The following is a 12,507-nucleotide window of genomic DNA, read 5'->3' on the forward strand; positions in this document are numbered from 1 at the left end:
GAGCGATTCCCGAGACCCTCCTCCTTCAGAAGAAGGAACAGCGGCAGACCCCTCCCAATCTCCTCCTGCCACTTGCGCATACGACCTGGTCGATCCAAGGACCGTGCCTGGCACGTAGGGCGTCGTGGCGGGATCGTGGGGGGCGCGCCCCTCACGATCACTCTCATTATCTCACCCTTCCCGGTGTAACCCGAGGAAGTTGAAGGAACAGGAGAGGAAGACCTGACGCTTCCCCCCCTCGCTCATCGGCAGAACCGGTGTGCTTGGGGGGCTGCAGGCCTGGTCGTGCCGCTCCCCTGGGGCAAGCGGCTGGACCGAGAACAGCGGCCCCGGGCCGTGCATCAGGGGAGCTGCTGCTTGTCCCCCTATCCGTCCGGTCCCGGTGGGAGCGGCGGTCAGGGGACCTGCAGAGACCACTGTCGCGGTGGGACCGGTGCCCGTTCTCATGGTGCATCGAACCGCTGGAACCAACCGAGGCTGGTTCCTGCGATCGAGGGGACCTCTTACCAGCCTCAGCCCGTGGCCGGTCTGGGACCATCACGGCAACCCTGGTAACCAGCTGGTCGCTACGAGAGCGATCGCTGGCCTAGCGAGAGTCACCTGAGTGGCTCTCGCCAGCCTTCTGCTCTGTGCCTTGGTCCTGGCGCCGAGCAAACTCGGACGTCTGAGCCTTGGCTGCACGGTCGCCCATACACTCGGTACCTCTCGTGAACGAGAGGCCGAGCCGGAACCTGGTGTAGCGGCAGCGCCCCTACACCAGGCGAGGAAGTACCGGTGTTAGCCGGTACTCCTCTGGTCCCCGTCTTCTTCCTTGCGGAAGGAGAGACGGGCCCCGCTCCCGAAGGAGCAGGAGGACCAGCGGAAGGACCCCCCGTCCCAACGGAGTGAGGCGGGCCCTTAGAAGTTCCCGAAGGAACTTTCTTAGGGGGGAAGGAGGCAGCCTTCTTCTTCCTCGGCTTGGAAGCCTTGGGAGTCGAAGGGGAAGAGGCGGCAGCAGGCAACAAAGACGACGACAACGACACCTTCCTCCTCCTCTTCTTCATCAGCTCCCTCAGGACAGACGTCAAGTCCTCCATCCAGGATGGAGCCGGGGCTGCTGTTGCCGAAGCAACAGGGCCGGCAACAGGGCCTGGCTGCACCTGCCCAGAAGGACCAGCGTCATCCTGGGTACCGGCGGTAGGTCCAGGGGCGAGCTCTTCGGGTATCGGAAGACGGGGCTAGCAGCACGAAGAACCCGGGAGGGGGAGGCACGCCCCTCCTCGGCACAGCAGCGATCAGGCCCTGCACAGACATCACGAGAGGGGTGTAAACCAGGTGAGGAGGGGCGGCATACCCTGGAGTCGAGATCGTGTAGTGGTGGTCACCGCTCCATGGGTGACCGGCACAGCCCCCGCCAGATGCTGGAGCAGCCCCTGGACGCTTGGCGTACCCTGAAGTCCCAGCAACACCCACACCTGGCCAAGGTCGTCCCCCGCAGCAGGAGCCCTGAGGAAGCAACAGTCGGAAGTTATGAGGGGTTCCCCCTCGCGCAGGGAGGGGGGGGAGCCCCACCCCGAGCGAACGGAAGACCCTGAATACAAATGCACGTTGGGTAACAAGTGCCCTCCTCTACGCTCGACGGATCAGGTGAAGAGAAGGACCTCGAAACCTCCCCCCGAAGGGAAAGGTGCCAACTGCGGGAGCAGAGTCGGGGGCAGGAAAGAAGACGCAGTGTCCGAAACCAAGGGAGTAGCAGAGAGCTTCCGACGACTCCTTGGCAGGTCTACGCTTCTTCCCACCCTCGTACAGTACCCACTGCACCTCCGACCAATTAGACAAATGTTACAAGGCTCGGGCCTAGAGCATTCACGCCCTCGGCACCGAGCGCAAATGAGGATCAATCTTCGGAAAAGAGTGGAAGACCCCACACTTGCGGCCCTCCACCCCCGGGCACACTCTACGGTTGATGGGGGGGCGCGAGGATAGCTCCATGTCCGATGATCCATAAAATCAATGTAATAAGAGATGAAAAAGACAGTACGTACTTACAATGCACTTTCAAACACTGACAAACCAAGTTGAAGAATTCATAACAAAAGCAAAGCATACGACAATCAAGCGGGCAGAGAGCGATGACGAACATGTCCTCCACACACACGGCCGAAAGCAAAAATGGTTCTTCACCTCCCAGTCGCGCTGCGCGCGCACTGTCGGACGAGCAGTTGATTACCGAACTCCCTTGTTCGAAGCTTACGACCGTTCCAGCTGCCGCTAGTTACCTTCCTATTGTAAAAGGACCAATGGTTTGTAAACGTACCGGAACAATTCATATTTCATTAATAGTGTACTTATGCTTTTTAGTGAAAAAATGACAAATTTTCTAAGACAATTTGTATTTTTCATAGCTACAAACCTGAGGTCTTAACAATAGGATAATTTCTAGCGCCTAGCTGGATCCGGATGAAAGCAAGGAATCTTGTGATATCTGGCAATGCATGCCTAGCTCGGGTTAGGAGTGGTCAAGGACGACGACGCTACACCAGTCTTTCTTTTGACCGCCCGGCCGAGAGTTGTGTTAACCTCTCTTGGCCTTTTCCCAGTTCATTGCCCGTTTCGTTACTTTTAGTGCGTGTGTGTTTGGCTGGTATTAAGTAAATCAATTCTAAAAAGAATAATTGTATCATTATTCTTTGAACAAAAAATAACTGAGTTGTAATAAAATGAAAAATTAACTTAAAATATTTTCATGATAAAATAAAATTTTATGTACTATATACGTACAGGTACCCATTTAACAACGGGGTTCCGTTCCAGTGACCAAGTCGTTAAACGAATTCGTTGTTAAATGCTTTTTATCATTTTATTACTCATATATTTTAACTTCATTTTATAACTTCATAATGTATAAGTTTCTTTATAAATGTGTACTTTAACACATTTAGCCTAAGCTCCCGAGTTACTCTACTAAGTCAATACTGTACTAAACTTTTCTCAGAATCTGCACATTATTTAGCAGTGACTTTCATAATCTACATTTGGTATTTCATAATTATCGCTATTACTTTAATCGTCATTTATTTTGAATGTAGAGGGTAGTGAGATGAAAAAAATAATGAATGAATTTTGGCGATCACACAGAGCATTTGAATGTCGCCATCAAAACATGAACAAAGCACAATGCCATCTATTGAGGAAAGTGAACACTAAACTATTCGCTAATGGGATAAGCATTTTCTAGCACTGATAAAGATTTACGCTTGCACTTCTTACCTCTAGTATCATCTGATCTCATGGGTGACATATCAAATAGTACGTATGTAAAATATACATTGTATATAAAATTATCCAACTGTATTACATGTAAGTCTTTCAAGCACACTAAGAGTAAGGAATTCCTGCATGCCAAATGTCTCATTGTTTTGATTAAAAAGATTGACTTGGTAGAGACTTCACAAGTGGAATATTTAAAAATATATATTTATTTTCAAGTTAATATAAAAAACATATTTGACTTCACACATTTTCTTTTCGTTACTAAAAATTCACACATTTTCTTTTCATTACTAAGAATTATTCTCGCTAAAACAAATGCAATATGGCATAATTTTTGCTGTCTTGAAGTTGTAAATAAATGTGGCACCACCCATTTGGCCACGCAACAAACTAATGGTGGCTCAATCAAGCCAACCAGTGGAGTTCCCAGACCATAGAATGCCAACTTTAAGAGGTTCAACTGTACTATAACTTTTCTTTACAAAGTACATTAAAGCCTTATTTATTGTTTTAGCCATAGATTTCAAGGTTTTCAAAACCTAGGCTAGGCTAGATTATTGGCACTGAATAGACTTTCTCTTGGCCACCATTGACAATGTTTTTATTTTCATATTATGGTTTTTTTCTGTCTCTTCATGTTGTCATCGTGACTCAGAGTTGTCGTAAAATGAGTACGTTGTTAAATGAGGAGTACCTGTACATACTTACCCAGAAATTACGTACTTAGCAAAATATCATCTAGTTGACGTTGCAAAGGAACCGACGAAGGGTTTACGCCAATTCCAGAGCTCTTGTCAGGGCACTTGGCTGCTTCAAGGCACTTGGCTGCTTCAGGGCACCTCGGGATGCTCGGGAGATCCAGGGTGCTCCTCTCTACAAAATCAGAATGCTCAGCCGAATCATGGCGCTTTGAGCAAGACCAAGAATGCTTGCCTGAAACCATGATGTTTCTGGGACGAAGAAGAGCGCCTGGTTGTCCTACTTTGTCGCTCTGGAGAATGGGAAATGTTAAGGACTGTCCCACTTACTGCAAGAAGGTTGAGGACTCAATGAAGGCTCCCTCCAACTTTTGCTGGGCAGTGGAGAAGAGACAAATCCTTGAAAGAAGACCTCCTCTTCAAGGGGCGCGATTCGTCAGAAAAGCACCATTGATGCCTCTTGCTTGGAGAGGAGTTTCCCGAACTAGAGGAAAGCTGACTCACTTCAGATATGCCTTTCCAACAGCTGTCTCCCGCCTCAACCTGGGATACAACAGGTTGGACTGAGGGGGCAGCTGCCTGAGGGCAGACCCCACTGACCTCCCTTGGGCCTCCAGTACACCTCCTCCCAGTAAAGGTGAGTATGGCAGTGACCTTCACCTAGGAGAATCAGTTGACAAGCAGTCACCTCCTCCACTTTCACTGCACTTGCACTAGCACTTTTACTTTTCTCAAATTTGTCCAAGGACTCGCATCAATGCCCTTATTTGGGCCACTGTATTAACCACTATATTCAACCTTTGGTCAAACTTACTTTCAAGGCTGGTGAAACAATCAGGTTTGGAAGTGTGGGAGCATGGAGAAGGAGTATGTGGTCTTGGAGAAAGAACTGATACAGGAGTAACGATTAAGAACTAATACAAGAGTAACAGGATTAAGTAAAGGGGAAGACACAGTAACATTCTTATTACTAGCAATAGGAGTTAAGGTCTGGCTAGATGCTAGCATTAGCAGCCGCCTTCCTCTTCCGGTCTCTTCCTAACTGCCAAATGGGAGGCTCAAGTCTACCATTTCTGCTCAGTCCAATCTTTACACTTGTCACAAGTCAAACTAATGTGTATTACATACCTAGCCCGTGCAACTCATGCAAAGGGTGTGCGAATCATAAGTCAATTTAGTCATCCGGGTACTGCAGTCTTTGCTACAATACCAGAAACTATAAGTGCTAGAGTCAAACATATCTAACCTAGCTAAACAGTCAAATCTGAAATTATTCGTCCAAAAAGATGAATAATTAAAAATAATACCGAGAGGCTACCAAAAAATACTTCACCATAGCAAAGAAAACCAAAATTAACAAAAACCAAGCAGCTTAGTCAACACTATGTGCGGACTAACAAGCGCAAAAACAAACTGAGCGGTTGGCTGAGTTGTTCCACTCTATTACCCTGAAAGTGGGCAGGGCCCTGTCACCTACTTAGAAACAAAAGAATCCCTACTGTTAATTTCAAAATTCATACTGCTTAGCTGAAGTAGTGATTACTGGGTAAGTTACATATATAAAAACATCATCTATGTGATTCTGTTAAATGTAGCCCACAGCATTCAAAATTCAAAGAGTAGAAAGCATCTAATGAAAAATATATAATTAAAAATCAAATTATGCTAATGTAAATAACATACCTTGCATTGGATTCATTGGTACGATGGGTGTTGCAGTGGCTGCAGGTGCCGTTAAATCTCCTATACCACCAAGGAGATCCGTGTTGGTAGCACCAGAAGAACTCAAAGCCATATTTGAGGTAGGGGCTGTAGCAGCACCACCTAACAAACCATCCAACAGGTCCATATTACTATTTACTGGGACACTGGCTGCAGGTGCTGATACTACAGGGGTTATGGAAGAGGCAGGGGCAGCTGGAGTGGGGGTCATTCCAATCAATAAAGAAGCATTGGATGACCCACCTAAGGGAACAGGATAGGGACAATTTAAGGCAAGGATCTACCAAGTACTATAAAAGCTATTTAGTCTCTAAAATGTAAAAAATGTAGAGTTAAAAGAACCAGTTACCTCTGCTTCTTGTAACATAAGAGCAGATAACAGATTTGGACAGCCAGCAATAGAAGGTTACTGCCTAGTTCACCTCCACAATTTTTAAAAATGTTAATGTGAAAGCTAGTTCCAGTCAAGTTAACACTTACCAGTTTTGAATACCTTCGTAATTTAATTGACCAAAAAATTTATAAACTGTGCAAAACCGGAACTGTTGCAGTTCAGGCAGGTGCAGAACTTTGAACAAATTTGATCAAATACTTTATTTGTCATTTTAAAGGACTGAACACCTATTATACTTCATTAAAATATATCTTCATGACCACTGACCTGTAATGTTTCTTGCTGCATGACTTGCTGTCCATGAGACCACAAATATCTAGCATTTATTCATTGCCAAGCATACAAAATGCTTTTACATTAACAAATACTAACTACTTGGCCATTCCTATTTTCTCCATACAAAACAAACAACCAAAGTAAAATCTAAATGCTACTAATGTACACTGCTTTACAACAAGGGTGCAGTAAAAAAAAACCATAATTCAAGTTTTTCTATAACTAAAATTACCTATGTGAACATACAAAAATTGTGTGTAACTTCAGTTAATCTATAAATCATAAGTATTTCTTTCAAAAGAGTTACAGAACTTGGACACTCTTATCAAAGAAACTTTTATTAAAAAAACTCATGCTTCCATCTGAAGTACACAACCAGGTACATATTTTTCCAAAATACTGACATTGGATTTGTTGGTTCAGTTGGTGAGGGACTCTTCAAGTTGGATTTTGATACCTCTATGTTAGACCCTTTCTCTATTCCCAAACATACCAAATAGTCTCGCATAGTATTCTCTTACATAATATTTCTTTACACATTTCACAGCACTGGATATACATTTTCATCCTCCTCATTATAGTGTATTCTAACTCAAAATCAGATAATGAATGATTGATAACTAGCCCTAGCCCCAGATATATGGGATGTGTTAAGTCTAACCAAGACCCAATTTTTCATCCGACGTCACTTCGTCCATGTCTGTTGGTCCTATGTCTTTTTGTCCAATTGTAAATGAACGCCTAAGAAAAACTATAATGAGCCTTGTTAAAGGAATCTTATTATCGTTCTCTTTCCTTTAACAATCCTCATTAAAGGATTGTTACTATACGTATTATTATTCTCTTTTCTTCTGCTAAAAGTTATTACTGTATTGTTAAAACATTATGTATACAGTATTCCCCCCTGTATTTGCAAGGAATTGGTACAAGACCCCACCCCCCACACCGGTGAATAGCTAAAATCCGCAAATAGTTGAAACCCCTAAACTAAAAATGTTTATACATACCTGATTTTTTAAAATAGTTTTATCAGAAAAAGTGCATTTTATTTTGAAACTGATAAAAAAAACAAGAATTTGTGGATATTTTTCATAGAAAAATATTACAAATAGGTGAATTTCCTTTGAAAAATGGGGGTATATGTTCCTGAGAGAAATCCGCGAATATGTGAGTCCGCGAATCCGGAATCCGCAAATGCAGGGGGTTGACTGTACTCTACTCAATCCCTCTTAAGTCTGGTACTTTATATAGAAATTGCTAAAATAATGTAAACTTTCTGAATTTACCCATCCTGAAATGGCAGTTCACTGTGTCGACAAAGAACAAAAGAATAGTGTATATTTGATTAACCCTTAAACGCCGAGTGGACGTATTTTACGTCAACATTTTTTGTCTCTCGGGTGCCGACTGGACGTATTTTACGTCGACATACAAAAGTTTTTTTTTAAATTCGCAGAAAAATACTTATAGGCCTACCAGCCGAAAACTCTTGAATCACGCGCCTTAGGGGATGCTGGGAGTTCACGGATCAAGGTGTTGTTTTGTTTACAATTGTTACGCAGGCGCGCAAGCGCGAATTTCTTTCTTGCCGCACAAAAATAAAAATTTATCGATCGAATGACACATCTCGGAAGTTATTTCGTCACATTAACATAATTTTTGTACCATTTTACATTAGCCGTTACATGGAGTATTATTTATGAAAATGTGCGCATTTTTATGTAGAATACAACAAAAAATACTCATGATTGTAGCTTTTATCAGTTTTGAGATATTTTCATATAAATAACGATAAGTGCCAAAATTTCAACCTTCGGTCAACTTTGACTCTACCGAAATGGTCGAAAAACGCAATTGTAAGCTAAAACTCTTATATTTTAGTAATATTCAATCATTTACCTTCATTTTGCAACAAAGTCTCTAGCACAATATTTCGATTTATGGTGAATTTATGAAAAAACTTTTTCCTTACGTCCGCGCGGTAACTCTTCCGAAAAAAAAATCATACGTGCGATTGTGGTAATGTTTGCACCATTTTAAAATTAGCCATTACATAAAGTTTTATATATGGAAATGTGCACAATTTCATGCACAATACAACTAATAACAACCCATGGTTGTAGCTTTTATCAATTTTGAAATATTTTCATATAAAAAATGATAAGTGACAAATTTTCAACCTTCGGTCAACTTTGACTCTACCGAAATGGTCGAAAAACGCAATTGTAAGCTAAAACTCTTATATTCTAGTAATATTCAAGCATTTACCTTCCTTTTGCAACAAATTGAAAGTCTCTAGCACAACATTTCGATTTATGGTGAATTTATGAAAAAAATAACATTTTCTTTACGTCCGTGCGGTAACTTCTGAAAAAATCATACGTGCGATTGTGGTAATGTTTGCATCATTTTAAATTAGCCGTTACATAAAGTTTTATATATATAAATGTGTGCAATTTTATGTAGAATACAACCAAAAATAATTGAAGGTTGTAGCTTTTCTCATTTTTGAAATATTTGCATATAAATCACGATAGAGAAAAAAAACCACGTTCGGTCAACTTTGACTCTACCGAAATGGTCGAAAAACGCAATTGTAAGCTGAAACTCTTACAGTCTAGTAATATTCAGCCATTTATCTTCATCTTGAAACAAATTTGAAGTCTCTAGCAAAATATTTAGATTTATGGTGAATTTAAAAAAAAAACTTTCCTTCCCTCCGCGCGCGGATTCTCCGCCGCAAATCTCCGAAATGCGTACATCGCATTCTCGGAATATTTGCTCCATTTCATATTAGGCATTTCATAGAGTTTTATATATGAAAATGTGCGCAATTTCATGTAGAATAAAACGAAAAATATTTGAAGGTTGTAGCTTTTCTGATTTCCGAAATAATTGCATATAAAAAAAATATATAAAAAAATTCGACATTCGGTCAACTGTAACTCGTCAGATATGGTCGAAAACTGCAATTGTAAGCTAACACTCTTACAGTATAGTAATATTCAATCATTTGTCTTCATTTTGAAAGAAATTGGAAGTCTCTAGCACAATATTTAGATTTAGGGTGAATTTTTGAAAAAAAAAAAATTTGTTTACGTCCGCTCGTTACGAATTCATGCATCATTTTGTGATAATATTTTCTCTGTGTTGCTTTTATTGTTTTACAATGTGTTATATACCAAAATGATCGCAATTTAGTGTACATTACAACGAAAAAAATTAACTCATTACTACTGTGGCGGGATCACAAAAACAAGTAACCTCCCCACATAAACTTAACCTGTCTGGCTATCAAACCCACCCTCAATCACACTTTCCACTTAACACTAAAAAACACAGCAGGACAATTGCCCCAATACCTACATACAGAACAAAAAACACAAACAGGTACTCACCGCTGGCTTCTGATAGCTACCTAGGACTAGGCTGTGCTGTCGTCCAACTGGATATAGGCTATAGGCTAGCCAACACACAACCACCGCCGACAACCAAACACAAATCAACCACCCGGGACCCACAACCCCACAAAAACTCAATAACCCAACGACTAAATGCAGATGAACACCAACCGCCTGAAAAAACACGACAACCACACGACTTACAGCAGTACAACAACCCGCCAAAAACCAACCCTGCCCCAACCACCACTAACAGACACCGAAAATGCACCACCAACCTTCTTAACCTCCCCACAACCAGACAGACACAAGCACAACAACTTCACAACCCCAAAATCTATCAAATAACACCCAAACAACGAAACACCCAAGGATAACCGCTGACAAAACCGACACTGACTTGACCAGACACCTCACTGTTTACAACTCTCGTAACAGACTTTCATTGACTACCTACAGAGCGCCACAACAGACATGCTTCCGACCGCCATCTAACCACTCCCATTCATTCTTCCACCAATCTCTCTCTCTCTCTCTCTCTCTCTCTCTCACACAACCTTTGTAGATGTTGTCAAATATAAACTAAAATTACTCCTCCATATTACCTCCCCCATTACATTGACAACATCTCCTTACACTCACAACATCCACACTAAATTGCCTTTCGCAACACCCAAGGATGCTCAGATGCAGGTCCCCTGGATCTTGTTTGAGGACCATCATACACTCTTTCAGTTACATTGCCATTCACTTCTTCCAAACCACTTTCTTTCAAACTCCCATTATCTCCCTCACTACCATCCTCCCAAATTCCATTCACTACTTCACCGATGTCTTCCAACTCTGGTTCCAACATCTCCCCTATTTCGGCCACCAAACCACTCAGTTCATCCATACTTCTGTCAAACTCCTGCAAAGACTTATCCATCCTATCAACCACCTCCTCACTATTCAGTTTCCTTCTCACTGAAGTCTTACTTGTCCCTGTCAACTCAAACCCACATACACCACAAGTATCATTCATTCCCCCAAAGTCATCCGTAGCACACGCTTTATCAACCGTTTGCACCCTACCACCAACCCCTTTACCATGCCGTTCACGCTTTTCCCTTCCACTTCCTCTCTCCACACTCTTCTGTTTTCTTCCATACTCAACCAACACCAACTGTCGATCTCCCAGACCAATTTGTTCACCAACAGTCGGCTCATACTTATTCACCCTCAACCACTCACTCATCGCATTCTCCCGAACATAGTGTGGTACTTCCCTCCACTTACGGAGCTGGTTATGGTGTGCCCTAACCTCATCCAGTCCCCCACCTACTCGCAATTTCCCCAAAACATAACTCAATCCACTCGGTCCCACTTCCAAAATCTCAAAAGGCCCTTCAAATTTCTCCCTTATTTTATTCACATTCATTCTTCCCATCTCAACACCTCTTTCAACACCTTATCCCCAATCTTAAAACTCTCAAACCTTTCACTCGCTTTCTTCCACAAATCCCGATCACCTTCTGACAGACCCAACCGCGGTCTGACAATCCTTTCAAAATTCAACACATATTTACAAGGAGACATACCTATACTCTTCTGCAGTGGTGGATTATATACCCAAACTGCACGTCCTACATACATATCCCAATCCTTGTCGCTCTTACTCATCATTCGCAAAATCTCAGTCATCGTCCTAACAGTCCTTTCAGCCAACCCATTCGCACTGGGCATATACGGAGTAGAATACACATGCACAATACCCCATTCCTTCAACATTTCTTCAAATTCCCATCCCACAAACTCAGGTCCATTATCACTCAACATTTTTGCCGGCTTACACACACACATGGGTAACATCACTTGACCCACCATTCGTGCAACAGTTTCACTCCTCTTATCTTTGATGGAACCACATAAGCAAATTTACTCATGTGATCCACCATCACAAATCATCCCCACGTGTCCTCTCGCAGTCCTGGGCAAAGAAACTCAATCAATCACAAGCATTTCAAACGGCTCTTTCATCTGCAATCGCAACACAGGTGGACTTGCATGCACACTCTGATACTTTCCCCTCTGACAGTCTTCACATGTGACAGCCACATCCACACAAATCTTACTCAACCCAGGAGCATACAATCTCTCTCTCATGCATTCCCACAACTTATTTTTTCCCATATGCCCAAACCGATCATGCACCAACAAACACATACTCACAGCTGACTCAACAGAAAACACTGGCACATACACTTCCTTGTCATACACCCCTTCCTGATGCAAAAAGTACACTGTTTTTGCACACCACAAACGTTTAGCAACCCTCTTATATACATCCAACTCACATGGCCAGTCTTCCACACGCACTCCTCCCAAAACACATTGTCGCAAACACTTATCTCCAGGCACTTATTTTGCATTTCTCAATCTCTTCCTCACTCAACAGATCATTCTCACTCCTAGCAATATCAATCATACCCACAAAGTTTGCTACAAACACATTACCATCTTGAATCCTAGCCACTTGCCTGCCCCCCTTTCTAAGAATTCCATTTCCTACATCTACGTCTATATCGTGGATCCTCAAAAAATCTATCCCTATTAAAAACAAGATGGCATATCATTTTCTCCTATAACTATAAAGTTATGCATTACCTCAAGATCTCCCAACCTAACCTTTAACCATACCTCTTCCCATACTAAAACACTTCCTTGTCCTAACCCATGTATTCTCACACTTGTAGACTGCCTTTTCACTTCCCAATCACATCTC

The 12,507-nt window shown here is 42.5% G+C and overlaps 1 protein-coding gene across 3 annotated transcripts in view; it reads right to left on the reverse strand.

Annotated features, from left to right (window-relative positions):
- LOC135196307 (telomere length regulation protein TEL2 homolog) overlaps nt 1-12,507 on the reverse strand; it is a 109,530-nt gene that overhangs the window by 33,262 nt on the left and 63,761 nt on the right. For 2 of the 3 annotated variants that reach the window (XM_064223014.1, XM_064223015.1), the window contains exon 9: nt 5,634-5,915. In XM_064223014.1, the coding sequence (XP_064079084.1) occupies nt 5,634-5,915 (282 nt within the window). The remainder of the gene's footprint in view (nt 1-5,633; nt 5,916-12,507) is intronic. The other variant, XM_064223017.1, reaches the window with a different exon arrangement.

The sequence above is a fragment of the Macrobrachium nipponense genome, chromosome 17 (genome assembly GCF_015104395.2).
Source record: "Macrobrachium nipponense isolate FS-2020 chromosome 17, ASM1510439v2, whole genome shotgun sequence".
Taxonomy (NCBI): Eukaryota; Metazoa; Arthropoda; class Malacostraca; order Decapoda; family Palaemonidae; genus Macrobrachium; species Macrobrachium nipponense.